The sequence below is a fragment of the Emydura macquarii genome, unplaced genomic scaffold (genome assembly GCF_026122565.2).
Source record: "Emydura macquarii macquarii isolate MOO-44397 ecotype Brisbane River unplaced genomic scaffold, CSIRO-AGI_Emac_v2 contig_480, whole genome shotgun sequence".
NCBI classification, from domain to species: Eukaryota; Metazoa; Chordata; order Testudines; family Chelidae; genus Emydura; species Emydura macquarii.
The window spans coordinates 7,438,764-7,453,093 of NW_027130617.1; the positions used below are offsets into that span (position 1 = coordinate 7,438,764).

Below are 14,330 nucleotides of genomic sequence, written 5' to 3' on the forward strand. Positions count from 1 at the left end.
AGGGGGAAAAAGTGATCCAGAAAACTATAGGCTCATTAATTGGCCTCAGTTGCATGGTTTCTAGAACAAATTATGAAAGAGAGAGTAATTAAAGACATAGAGGTAAACAGTAAGTGGGATAAAATACAACAAGGTTTTACAAAAGGTAGATGGTGCCAGAAGATAATCAATTTTCTAGATAAAGGAAATGTAGTTGATCTAAACTACCTGGATTTCAGTAAAGCATTTGATACAGTTCCACATGGGGAATTATTAGTTAAATTGGAGAAGATGGTGATTAATACAAGATCAAAAGGTGGTGGGTAAGGAACTGGTTAAAGGAGAGACTATTGTCAGTAATACTGAAAGGTGAACAGTCAGGCTGGAGCGAGGTTACCAGTGGATTTCCTTAGGGATCGCTCTTGGAGCCAATATTATTTAATATTTTCATTTATGACCTTGGCACAAAAAGAGGGAGTATGATGCAGAATTGGGAGGTATTGCCAATATGGATGAGCACTGAGTGGCATAAAAATAAATGGATATTAACTGACCATCAACAAGTTTAGGCTTGAAATTAGACGAAGGTTTCTAACCATCAGAGGAATAAAGTTCCAGTTTGATAGATGGACATGTTGATCCACTCAATATCATTGGAGACTTTGGAGTAAGTATCAAGAATAGGCTATTGCCCTACACAGAAATCTTCTGCTAAATATGGAATATATGCAAGAATCATGAATCAAAACCTTTATATGAAGAAATAATTATCTTTATATGACTCTTTTCTTTTTCCACAGATGGAACTTGCAAAAGAGGAAAAGTGTGAATTTCTGCCTTTCCTCTCGCCTCGGAAGGTTGTAGTGAAAAGTGGACAAATTGTTGCTATGGAATTTGTTCGAACTGAGCAAGTCGAAGCTGGAAACTGGAATGAAGATGTGGATCAGATTGTCCGTTTGAGGACAGATGTGGTGATCAGTGCCTTTGGTTCAGTTTTAGGTAACCCTAAAGGTAATGCTCAGCTGTAACAGCCTCTTATTATTTTATTACTATTACAATTTACAGTTTGGGACCATTGGCTTTCTTCTCCTAAATGTTGACCTCAATTACAATTGTGCAAAGGGTTGCAGGAGGGTGGCGTTGGGCTCCTAGGTCTTAATGTTCAAAAGTGATAAGTAATTTGATTTGGGTGCCTCGGTTTTTGGTTGCCCAACTTCAGACGTTTCAAAGAGACCCAGCTTTTAGAAAGTGTTGAACACTTGCCTTGTGATGATCAGTGCCTTTTACGGTGTCCCAAGTTGAGTACTCAAAATCACTAGTCACCTGAAAAACAAGGAGCCTTTGATGCAAGATATGGAGTGGAGTGTGAGAATGTGTAAGAATATTACCATGCAACATGGTGCCTAAATTATAACCAAGTAAAAGAGATCTATCCAAAATTCAGTCTTTGGTATTTCTAAGGCACCAATCAGTGTGGTACTTAACCATGAGATATTTGCAGATCACCTACCCTTCCAAGTGCAGTTAATTTTGCAAAAGTGATACTTTAATGAATGACATTACAGCATTCCATTTTAAGGCTTAATCTTAAATGGTGCTTAGCCATTGCAACTTCCCTTTTTTTCCCCCAACACCCCACAGATTTAGGTACTTATTCCATATAAGTAACTTCCTTGTTAAATTAATTCGGACTGCAAGAGAAAATGTAAAATATACTAGGTGCCATAACTGTAAATTCAACTTGTTTTCTGAAAATCAAGGTGTGTTCTGACTGCTTCATACATCACTGATAAAGAAGGAATGTGAAAGCAGAGCATAAATGGGCAATTCTTTTCTTAATGCAAGAAGAAATTAATACAGCTTACCTATCCACAGCTTATGTAGGCTCTATAGTCTTCATCTTGACATTAGCAAACTAAGCAGATATAACTCTAAAGATATACTGAAAGTAAAGATGGGCCTGACCCAAAACTCCAGATCCAGATACTCCTCACAAATGTTGCATCTATAATAGACATTTGCAGTAGTATGGTGCCATTTTCTTTTTTTCTGACCTTGATTATTCCTTAAGGACTACTGTAGCAACATGGGGCTGCTGTGATGAGCTGGATGGATGGTTGGAAGGCCTCTGTATTGCTCAAGAGTGAGCAGGGTCCCAGACTGTCTCACATATGAATTCCTGATGGACTGGAGGCTGAAAAATCAGAAGCTAAAAACTATGGGAGAAGCTTGGCTTCTCTTTGAACAGATTGACAGGATTCTAAGCTCTTTAAAAGCATCGGACATCAATGGCATATTAAATGCCAAAGCCATCTGACTCAGTAGAAGAGAGAGAGACCACAATTAACTGAGCCTGAACTGGGAGGTATTCATAAAGGTAATCTAGATTTTGGGAGTCCCAGAGATGGACCTGTACACATTAGTGTGTACTAATATCAGGAAATTACTCCTTAACATGTCATCATGGAATTTTGGGATGGATGGCCTGACTCGTACTATGTCCTACTCCCATTTGCTACTTTAAAGTGCTTCAGAGGACAAGGCCAGAAGAAGTTTTGGAAATTCTACTAGTACCACACTGACCTCAGAGACTTTGGGTCTCTTAGATATAACTCTAAAGATATATTGAATAATACAAAATACAGCTCAAAACCTCGTAACATGGTTAAGACTTCTGGATCTTCTCAGTCACAGACAAATAGTAAATCCAAAACCATTCAAGCTGAGCCTAGCAATATATGTGTTGGTCTTGCAGTTCTATATAAAATGCAGAAGAACATTTTTACCTCTGCTTTTTCTGTAAATGCACCACACTGATATTCTTTTGAAGAGAAATAAAGACATGATATTGCGTTTTCTAGAACAGTTGGTAGAATAAGATGATTTTACTGAGCTTCGCAAGAAAGACAAAACATTAAGTAATGGAGAGGATCTATAAGAACATTTTAAGAATTCCAGAATGTTGCTGACAGATATCAATGGATCTGTCTCTCATACAAATGAGATATCTAGTACTTCCCATTCACTAATAGAGATACTAAGGAACAATGTTTACAATTTTTTACAATGTTTTAAATGTTTACAATGTTTACAAATTTTAGATTCTCTATTAAAATAAAAGAAAGGGAGCAAAGCCATTCCTTTGAGGAATCTGTAAATTTAATTTATAGGTGTTCACTTATTGGGTACATTACCAATGATTTTTGATCATTTAATTCAAGCTGTGCTATCTACAAGAAAATTACATCTGCACTGCTCACAGTGATACTCATTCTGTGCAACCTCTTGTTGTGCAGTTATCTTCTGGTCAAAAGAGTAAATAAGAAGCAGGTGGGATTCTGAGGACTCTGTGAGGGGAAACAACCCTTCCACTTGGGGATATGCTGTCATATAAAGCATTTAGTATCTGTGTTGCTTATGGCTTAGCAATCAATCTCACCAAGGAAGTATAAAGAAAAGATAGGGTTTGAATTTTTAATGGAGTCATGAGCCACTGTCTTGCTGGAGTTAACTTTAATTAGAAAATATTTCTAAAAAAATCCATTTAAAATCCCTCATTACTTCTTGCTGTTAGAAGGTTTTTGGGAAAGTTTTCTCAAACTCCTTGGGGTAAATCAAACATGATGCCTGTGTCAGTGACAAATTGTGTTGATTCCTGGGTGCCAGGCTAAAAGGTGCTACTCTACCTTGTCTATAGGTATCCCCACTCTGTCTTGCTTCAGCTAAGAGCTTTAACTTGATGGGCTGATTGGGCCTAATGTGACAGTTGACATCTTGGCTGACACACAGAGGGCTTGTCTATGCTTACCTCCAGGATTTGGCGGCAGTTGACCGGAGTTAGGCAAGCTATGCAAAAAACGTGTGTAACTCCCGTCGACTTCTCTGCTTCTCTTCTGCACGCCGACTTCACTTCACTGAATGCGATTCCCATCAATGCAGCACTACGCCACTTGAGAAGGTGGTCTTAATACATAAATTTCTGGATCGACTGAGCAGGTCTTCACTGATCGCTCAGTTGATCCAGAGAAGTCGATCTGACCGCGGCGACTTTGCTGCCGTCAGTGTAGTCGTAGACTGAGGTTTGAATCAGGGACATCCAGAGCTAAAAGCATGAGCTGCTACAGTTTGAACCAAAGCTCTATAGCTGATGGCTGTTACAAATCATATCCTTTGTGGATTTGTACAGAGGGAGACCTGTAATACATGCTTACCAGTGAATTACACTACCACTATTTATAACCCTTTCAGAAGAAGGACAACGTAATGCCCATTTGCCTGTTAAATTACCTATTTATGAGTTCTGTACAGCAACATGCTGTAGCTTGAGAGGAACAAAGTCATAATTCAGGCAGATTGTGGAATGAGTCTTTTTCCTTGGGATAGGCGACATATCTCAGTTTCACGTAATGTGTCAGCTGTGGATACTCTTGCTGGTATAGCAAGCTGAGTGCAGAAATTTGGTTCACACACTGGAAAAGTTAAAAATGAATACAAATTATGAAAATAAATTACTATTTATTGTGGGCATGTGATGTCATTTTCAGTTGCTTAAATTCTTCATTAACCAGCAGTCTTGAAGCCAATCCAATGCATGCATGCTCACTGAGCACCTAAAACCTCGGCACATCGAAAGTTTAAAAATGAATGAAGAGAGGACTTAAGCCCTGATTCAGAAAGTCATTTTCTCGAGACAGGACTCTGAAGCACATGCTTAAAGTTCCGCTCAGTGGGATGTAAGCACATTATTATCTGCTGCCCTGAATAGGAATGGAACTTAAGATGGAAAGGCTCTGTCAGTCTATTATTGTCATGATGATATTTCTTATTCTTGCAGAGTAACTAGTTATTTTACAGTTCAGTTTCCTCATGCTCATAGGGAGATATTTGCTGTTTCATATTTTGTTAAAATACAATGAATGCTATTACATTTTTAAATGTTCTGGTATGTACTTTATTTGCCTTTTGGGGCTTAGAGAAATACACTTTAGATTTTTTCACAAAACCTTAGTAGAACTGCAAAGTCCATTATGTGCTTGGGAAGCTGTTAACTGAGAGAGCTGGATAGCTGCCTTATGGAACTGTAATAAAAAACTAAGCACCACAGGTGAAACCAGTTAAAATCAGGTTGTTACTTATACTTGATTCTTGAAGAGGAGAAATATTGGCATTTGATGGTTTTTTTGCTTGTTTGTTTTGGAGAAAGGACTTTTTTTGCAGGCACAGTATGCATTTCTCCTGAGCAGCACGCCCGGGCCAGGAAACAATTTTCTGATTGGGTCTGAAGAAAATAAACAGCCTCTGGGGAACTTTGCACTTTCGCTGACTCTCCCTGCTTTCCTGTCTTGCCATTTTGGAGCCTAAAACATGCGAGTGAATTACAAGAGTAGCCTCTGGAACAATTCCAAACTGCAGTCTGCCCTATAAATAAGAACATAATCCCTTGTGTTAACATGTATCTCTTAACACTTTCAGGTCCTGCATATAGTCTCCATATGCTATTAAACATCAGACTAGTTGATTTTAAGGCTCCGGCCTCACACAACTACTTTTTTTCTTGAAAGAGAAGGGACAGCAACAGTTTGGGGCTGCAAATTTTCCCCTCAGTTCTGGGGGGAAAATATTATGAAGAGAAAATAATATGTTTGCCACAAATGTAGGGCAGAGCTAATGCAGGAGGATGGCGTCGGTGATGCTAGTTTCGTTCAAATTTCTGTTTAGGAGGCAGGAGTGGAAAGGAGCCATTCCCACACTCCAGGTAGCTGAATCCAATTTCTTGGTATGAAATATATGTTCTTCTTTAACAAATGAAAATAAATAATACAAACATCCAAATATAAATGAAGAAAGCAAGTAATATAGTATTTACAGCGAAAAATATCTTACAGTTCCATCTTTGTTACAATTAGCTATAAACTAGCAAAATCTTGTGTAGCGTATTTGCTGGAATCGTATACTTTGGCACAATGATGTGAAATAGCAGATAACCATAATGTTCTGTTGTCTTGCTTTTACTTTTATTTTTGTCTAAGCATCATATTTCAGAACTTCTGTAGACAAAACATGTTTATCTAAGCACAATGAGCCAAAATAACCCCTGGCATAACTCCGCGGACATCAATGATTTAAATTTGTCCCAAATAATTTATGCAGTTGATTTATATTTGCCCTACAGGGCATTGCTTTTCTTTCCAGTGAAAAAAATGATTGGGGACAGCCTGATAATATGGAGAATTTTCATGCAGATAATGCTTCCTGTTTCTTTGGGATTGTTCAAAAGAGGGTAGGACAGATAGCAGTTGTAAAACTATTTTGAGTCCAGCATAGCATCGCTACAGGGTTGCCTTAGACAATGCCTATGAAGGACAACATTTGTCCTGTAATTATTTTTCTTTTCCCCATTAACTGACCAAGAACAAGTTTTTTCCCCTTTATGAATAATTGTTCTGAGCAGCTTGTTATTATTTGCCAGCTTTCACCAGTAGTTGTGACATCACATATGTTCTTAATCTGGAGCTGTGTGATAAACCTTAGGTTTGCCATCAGTCCCTAAGATTGCATGTATTATATTCTTCACTTATATATAATATAGGACAACATGTGGAAAATGATATTTCCCTCATTTTTTGTTTTAGAAATGTAAAGGTATCCAATGTTGTGTTTGAATTTTTCCTAACCAAACAAATAAACATAAATGCCATAAGCCTTATTGGCAGGATCTAGGATCTGCACCTGATTTTGCTGGGGTTTTTTATAAAGTGGTAACTAGCATGGGCTGGGGGAGATAGCATACAAATTATTTTTTAAAAGGGAAAAGAAACTATTTATTTTCAATTCCATACCATTCTAAAACGGTGTATTAAGCTATGAGGGTGCAGAGAAAAGAGCAATGTTAGACAGAACATTTGCAAAATACAGTTCACATCTCGGTTCCTGAGGTCCCCATATTTACAGTTTTACAATTTCTGAATGATTGGTATTAGCAGGTCTTTGTCCTGGGTCCCCACTGATGTTTTGTAGACAGTATAATTCAGAGGCAAAAAAGTTGCCCACTTTTGGAGTGTATTTTTAAAAAAATAATTTAGCCCTCAGGAAGGATGTCAGATTTGCAGGCTTGGACAGTAAAGTCTCTATCTACAGAAAAGTACAGTGTGGGCAGAGTAAAATCATAACTTCCAAAGAGTTCAAATCCTAGTCCCATTTAAGTCTATGGGAGTTCAGCTACTGATATCATTTGGACTATATTTTTGTCCAAAATAATGGGAAGTTTCAGTAAATTAGTTTATTCAAGTATACTTATAGTTCCAGCCTGAAACAGAGTCACTAAAATTATATATCCAAGAATAGCCCTATGACCAATACTAAAACTATTTAACTAAAAGCAATTCAGGTTCTGGGCGTTCTGCACCCCTGTAATGGGAAGGTGTACACCCCTTTTCTGCAGGACCTCTGTACTGGTGGAGGGACAATAGCAGAAATGTTGCCGTTAATTTTACAGCAGGGCATCCATAGGAGTTTTGCTGGTGGGGGCTGCTTAGAGGATGAACCAGCACATTTCCCAGCAAGTGAGGACACATTCCCACCAGCCTTGCGAAGCTGATGCAGGCCAGTTCAGTCCACAATTGGCTAGGGATGGTAGGCGGAATGTGCTTGTATCGTTGCGTGTGGCAGATTTATTGCTTCTGCAGCCTACAGTGTAGATTGTATTAGCAGTGAATCACGCTCTTTACATGTAGCTATATTTTTACACATATGATTAACTGAGTTACTGTATTTTCAGATTGTACTAAAGTACTTGCTGCCCTTTCACAGTAAAAGAAGTCTGTAAGATGGGTATCAAAAATAACATTAATGAGCTTCTAAAGCCAAAATTACAGGAACTTATGAAAATGGTTAAACATAAAAACCATTAAACTGTTTACTGAAGCTTCACAGATATACTGCAGCTAATGAGCATTTCTGCTATTTAAATAAGCCCAAATTGAACACACATTACATGGCAACATAATTAGTCATGGCAGTCAAACACACACAGGCTCACTTTTAAAGCTTTATTTGAGGAATCTTTTCCATTCGATTTGTTTTGTTAATTAAAATATTTTTTCAGCATTCACTTATTTTAATAATATTGTTTTTGCAAGTGGTATCATTTGCTGCTGCCTTTCTGTTTGTGCTTATTTGCACTGTGAATACAGCACATGTGGAATATACATTAAATGCTTTCCCTTTCTGTGTTCTTTGTGCTAGTGTCACTTGATGACAATAGAATAATTCAGTTGTATGCTGACTTTCATCCAGAAGGATCCCTTCAAATTATATACCAATATATGATCAGAATAGCAGAAGAATGAAAAACAGACACGGGGATGGATTTTAAAGTGAAAGGAGAGAACTTTTTTAACTTTAAAAGGAGTGGTTAAACCACAAACACACACAAACAAAACAAAAACTGAGGCATTTAATTTGGTCCAGAGCAGTGTGAGTTGGGCCCATCTCCAAGGATTCAGCTCGCCTCTGAATCCTCTCACCCTCCCTTTGTAAGGGGGAATGAGGGTACTCACGAAGGGTACATCAGTCTTTAAAGACTTAAGGTCTTTGTGATATTTTGGGGATCACACAGATCAGGAAGGGGTTCTGTCACCCCCTGCCCTGAACCTTGCAATGTCTTAATATTGTGTTCCTATGGCTCGGATCCCTGATACCCAGTAGCCTGCCCATAAGCACAAAGGCTCACTCTGGCTTCCACCTGCCTAGTTGCTCCTTGCCTGAGGACACCACAGCCCTTCCAGTCCCAAGTCTCCCCAGATATGTCCTACCTGAGTTCTTAAGTACTAGATACTTGGGCTTTTCCCTTTGATGTGTCACCCCCAAATGTTACTCAAGTATTCCCAAGACAGTTAAGGATCTATCTGCATTTTCCTTATGAAACCTCATTTTCAGAGTTTAACAAAATGTCTCCGTCTGAAGGTTATGTTTGGTTTGATATTCTGATGGTTTAAATATTTTGAAATAAAACATCTCTCAGGTTATTTTGTATTCAGCTACTAGGAGTGTCCAGGCTTTAGATATTTTTTTGCCAAGTGCAACCAAAAATGTATTTTTTGCAATCAGTAAGTATTTAAAATAGACCAACCACTTCTGGTGCTGAAACGTGACACGGTATTTCACTTTAAAAAATAGCTGCTAAACATGCAGAATAATTGCCTTTTTTTTTAATGGTATTCTTTGTAAACACCAATGTCCTAGTTTAACATTCAAAGTTTAATGATGTTTTATACCTAGATAGAGGCCCATACTGGTACCATTTAATTTTGAGTGTGTTATAATGTGGGATACTGAATCCAAACTGCTGCCAGTGATTTTGGATCTAAGCCAGTTGCAAAAAGCACTTTGGATCTGGGTCCTAGGTATGTGAAGAGTGAAAAGAAATACGTAACAATATATATTGTACTTTTATCTTTTTTTCCCAGTATAGTATTTTGCCTCTGAATGTACTCAGCACTCACACAATGAGATACTCTCCACCTGTTCTCTCCTCCACCTGCTCCCAATTAGCTCCACATCCCCAGAGAGTTTTTGATTCTGAAAGGGCTGGGTGTAGGATTGGGCCTAAAGAGGAAGTTGGGAGGGGATATGCAAAAAGGGCCATAGGCCTGCTAGGTGCTTGCTTGCATGCTTGAACATATATTGGGGCAATACTAAAGAGCTTGCTCTCATATATTCATGCTGGTGGCTGACTCCCATATGTCTATGTTTTAGCAGTGTTAGAAGATGTTAACCACATGCTTCTGCATGTACTTTGGTAATGTCTGGGTTTGGTTTACTGCATGTTTTGGCAATGCAGCATACAGTACGTGGGCCAACTGCTCCTATGCACTGAGTAGATTCCTAATGTTGAGTCTGGGGTTGTATGCTTTTTTATTTGATTCCCATTATAGTTCTAAGAGGAGGGTAAGAATTATTTACGTGAGGAAGGGGATCGTGTTAACTTGGCAACATTGCAAATGAGCAGAGCAAAATGTAGAATCCAACCTCTTGCTAAAATCTCTAAATCCAAACCTACAACTACAGGTGTTTTTGGTTTTGGCAGACAAAATCTGACTGAGGTTTTGCCAAGCCAAAATAACCCACTTAGGCCCATCTCAAGTAAAAACACAACACATATTTGACGTTTTCCTATAAATACTGAGAAATATTCTTGTCATATGCTAGCCGGTTTCTCTTTTACATATATGACAGCACAGCTACATCAGTTTAATTGACCTTGGCAATCTGCATCTGCTAGTGATATGTCCCTGAGGAACACTGCAATTCTAAACTGCATTTTATTGCAGAAACTGGGTGTCACAATACAGTTAAAGCTATATAAAAATAACTCATTTTGATACCTGGCATCAAGATTTGATACAAGTATTTATTTGAAAATTTTTCTTCATTATAAATCCACATTAAAATGTCTTTGTATTTATAAAGAAGCTAATTCAAAATTAAAGTAGGAAAATACTACAGAGTAAAAATTTGTTTTGTATTAAGAAAGATGATTTTTAATTTATGGTGGAGAGATGATCTTAGGTTTTGTTATTTTATTACTTTTATTCATGTCCCATGTGTACTAGTCCATGCAGTACAAAAAGTAGTATTATGTTCTTCTGCGCATTTCAGCTCCTGCTTTATGTACATTATCTGTCCATCTGTTGTGTGTGTATATATGTTTATATTATATTTTGTTACAAATAAGAGAATTGAATATATCTTTCCTGTATAATGTTCCATAAGAAAAGAGGATAAAATAATTTCTCTGTAAGTGTTTTAACAGTATGTAATTTACATTTGGGGGTCCGATTCACCACTGCATTATTCCAGATTTCCACCAGTGTAACTCCATTTAAATTGCAATGGCATAAAACTGGAGTAACACCGTGGTGAATCAAGCACTTCAGCTTCCCATTCTGTTGTTAACATTGTAACATTCCTATTTTAAAATGTGGTCTCCAGAATACAATTCCCCCTCCCTTCCCTTTTCCTGACATCTTCTCCCAAGGCAGGTGGTCAGTGGCTGACACCATGTTTATAGAGATTTTTTTAATTATCGTATTCCTGCTTTTCCTAAAATAAAAATATGATTTATAGTTTCACAGAAAAGGAAGAATGATCAAGTGATTAGAGTGCTAGCCAGGATCTTGGGGGGGCTCTGGTTCAGTTTGCTTCTCCATCACGGACTTCCAATGTGACCAAGGGCAATTCTTTTTTGTTTCACATTCCCCAGTTATAAAATGGGTATATTTGTACTTCAGAGGAGTATTGTGAGAATAAATAACTTTAAGATTGTGAAATGAAGATTGGGAGGTGTCAGGGTGACACTTTGATAATGGGGCCATATAAATGTCTAAGATAAAAAGATAAACAGAACTACATGTTACAGCCATGTGGGAAATTCTGCAATTTCAAAATCTGGTGGGTTTTTGAACAGAAATGAAAACAAAGAATTTCAAAATTTCCCACAAAACAAAATTCCTGGGAAAAATTGTTTTGAGTCAATGAAACATTTCATTTTGATTTTGACTTGCTATTTTTTTATTTTGATAGCATAAAAATAAAAAAATCTCAACCCTAAAACTCATTCTGAAATGAAAATTTGAAACATTTCATTCTGAAAATGTTGAGAGGGTTATTTTAACCTTATTAAATTACTTTTTTATATAAAAAAATATCAGAAACAGAATTTTATCCAAACCATCATATTCCTAAGGGATGTTTCAGTTTAAATGAAACAGCTTGTTCTGATGGAAAAATGTTTTGTTTGAAAATTTTTTAGACGCCCTAATAATTACCTTTCTAAAAATGGCAGAGGGTCGTTTCTGTTGTGAGGGAAGATCATAGTTATGTGTAAATATTGAAGAGCTGAAGGAACTATTAGAAGGGCAGATGTGGAAAACCATTTTTTTCCTGTTCTAAACCTCAAAAATGCCACCCGCCTGACTTAGCAGGTGAGGGAACTTGAGGGACCTGATGGTGAAAAGGGACAGCCTCAGCAGCAAGGGAGGGAGACACTTACTGAGGGATGCCAGATAGATCTTCCCCACCCCTTGGAGTCTCTGGCATCCGTAGGACAGTAGGGGAGAAGGGTGCTGATTAGGCAGCATTTCCCAGCTCCCAAAATTTAACCTGGGGTGAAGGCCCTGAGGAACCTTTTTCAGCTCCATTTCAGGAGCCCCGCCCTACCCACTCTGAGCTAGGAATGGGAATACATCCTGACAGATGCTGTGATCACCCGTTCGGGGGTCAGGAAGGAATTTTTTCTCCTATGGGCCAATTGGCAGAGGACTGAGCAGCACTTTCAAGAAACGGTGGGTTAAGCAGGAACTCACTTAGTACCTGACTGAGATGCTTGGTTGAGTTGTTAATTTTTCACAACTTGCGGTCAGTTTCCTGTGCAGTTAAAAGGATAAAATGAACAGTTCCTGGAGGGTAAAATACCTGGGAAGCTTGTGATGGGTCTTGGGCTCATGATATAGGGGGACCTTGTGGGCCGAGGTCAGATCTTTTGGCTATCACAGGCTGAGGTCCCTGAGCTTCTGCACCTCTATCCTCCTCATGGGGTGGGTTGAGGAGAATCTGCCCCAAGTTTTGGGTTATATGATAAGAACCCTGTAACCCCCACACTAGAACCAATTAAATGCCTGGTATTGGAGGCTCTGGGTATTGGGCTCCCCTGTGTTTAAGTTTAATAAAAGCTGCAGCCTGCCACTTAAAATCCATCCATATTTCTGTCATCATTTCATTGCTCTGTCTGCATTAAGGGGACATGAGTCAGAGGCTGGGAGGGCAGCAACTTTGAAAATTGTCAAGAGTATATGTTTGTTGGCCTGGGAAGGAGAAAGGTTTTTGGGTACAATGTGGATAGACAAATGAGGATGGATGGATGATGTAGGATAAAAGAAGGTGAGAATGCCCATTGTTCACCAGTGGTGATTAGGGGCAGGCTTTTCAAAAGTGCACAATATTAGCCTAACTCTGCATCCATTGATATTAATGGTAAAACTCTCAATGATGTCAGTGGGGGGTGAGGAAGACCAGTACTCAGTACTTGTGTAAATCTCATTCTTTGCAACTTGCCGGATTTATAGTTCATGCTCAGGAAGTGACCAACAGCATATCAGAGTCAGTTTGTTCCTTCTGGTTCGGGCACAGTCAACACCTCCTCTTTCTTCACCTCATGATATTCCTGTACAATTAATTACCTGTTGCACGTGCCTAGCTTAGCAGACGTGAGAAATGGTTTCTAGTGTGATGATTGTTGTATATTCATTCCATATGAATGTGAGTCCCCATAGTAAATACACTTCTGCATTAACTCTACTGGAAGTCAAAGTAGAAACACAGGAACACAGACTGTAACAATGATTCTCATCTCTAGCATAAGTGGCCAACTTTTTAAAACAAAATGTTTTATTTCTCATTTTTATCATTGTCTATATACACTGGATTGTAGCAACAATTGCTTAGTAAATCTATTTTAAGAAAATCTCCAGATCATCTACTTAATATCTTTTTATCTTTCACTTAAATACAGTAAAAGAGGCCATGAATCCTATCAAGTTTAATAGATGGGGTCTTCCTGAAGTGGATCCAGAGACCATGCAAACCAGTGAACCATGGGTTTTTGCAGGTGGTGACATTGGAGGCATAGCTAACACTACAGTGGAGTCAGTGAATGATGGAAAACAAGCTTCCTGGTATATGCACAGATACATACAGGTGGGTCTTTAAAAGTAGTCTCCCTTTCCAGCTGCAAGTTGATATCTGTTTTCAAACACACATTTATTGGCTTGCTTTTTTTGGTTATTGAAAAGATTGCCATGGATTTCTAGAATTAAATACACAGGTTTTAAGTAACTGGCACCTAGTTACTATGTGAATTGGTGCATTACAAATCTGTTAGATTAGATCATTAAAATGATAGGCATATAATAACAAAAATGGCTGTGATATGTTGAAACGAGATTTTTTTTTAAATGTTTAAATCTTAATAGCATTCTTCTCCTCTCCAATTCCGAGTTCCACCCAAAGATGCACCAGGCTTCCTCCACGATATTCAGGATATGCAAAAATTTGATTTGGGGAATGGCGCGGGGGAAGCCCAACAATATTTAAAAAAAAAACAAAAAAACCTCTGAACAGCACAAAAAGTATAAATTAAATATTGTCACTGTTATCTGGGAAAGGTACTATTATTTTTAGAGTGCAAGTGTACCAATGCTTCACAAAATACACACACACACACACCCCAAATGATTGCAGTCCAGCTCAGACAAATCTGATATTGGGGCCACACGAGCAAGGCAAATTGAAGA

General features: G+C 38.2%; 1 protein-coding gene across 8 annotated transcripts in view; it reads left to right on the forward strand.

The window, feature by feature from the left end:
• Positions 1-14,330, forward strand: part of DPYD (dihydropyrimidine dehydrogenase) — a 490,220-nt gene that overhangs the window by 249,322 nt on the left and 226,568 nt on the right. For all 8 annotated transcript variants that reach the window (XM_067538400.1, XM_067538402.1, XM_067538403.1 and 5 more), the window contains 2 exons: positions 780-990; positions 13,550-13,734. In XM_067538400.1, the coding sequence (XP_067394501.1) occupies positions 780-990; positions 13,550-13,734 (396 nt within the window). The remainder of the gene's footprint in view (positions 1-779; positions 991-13,549; positions 13,735-14,330) is intronic.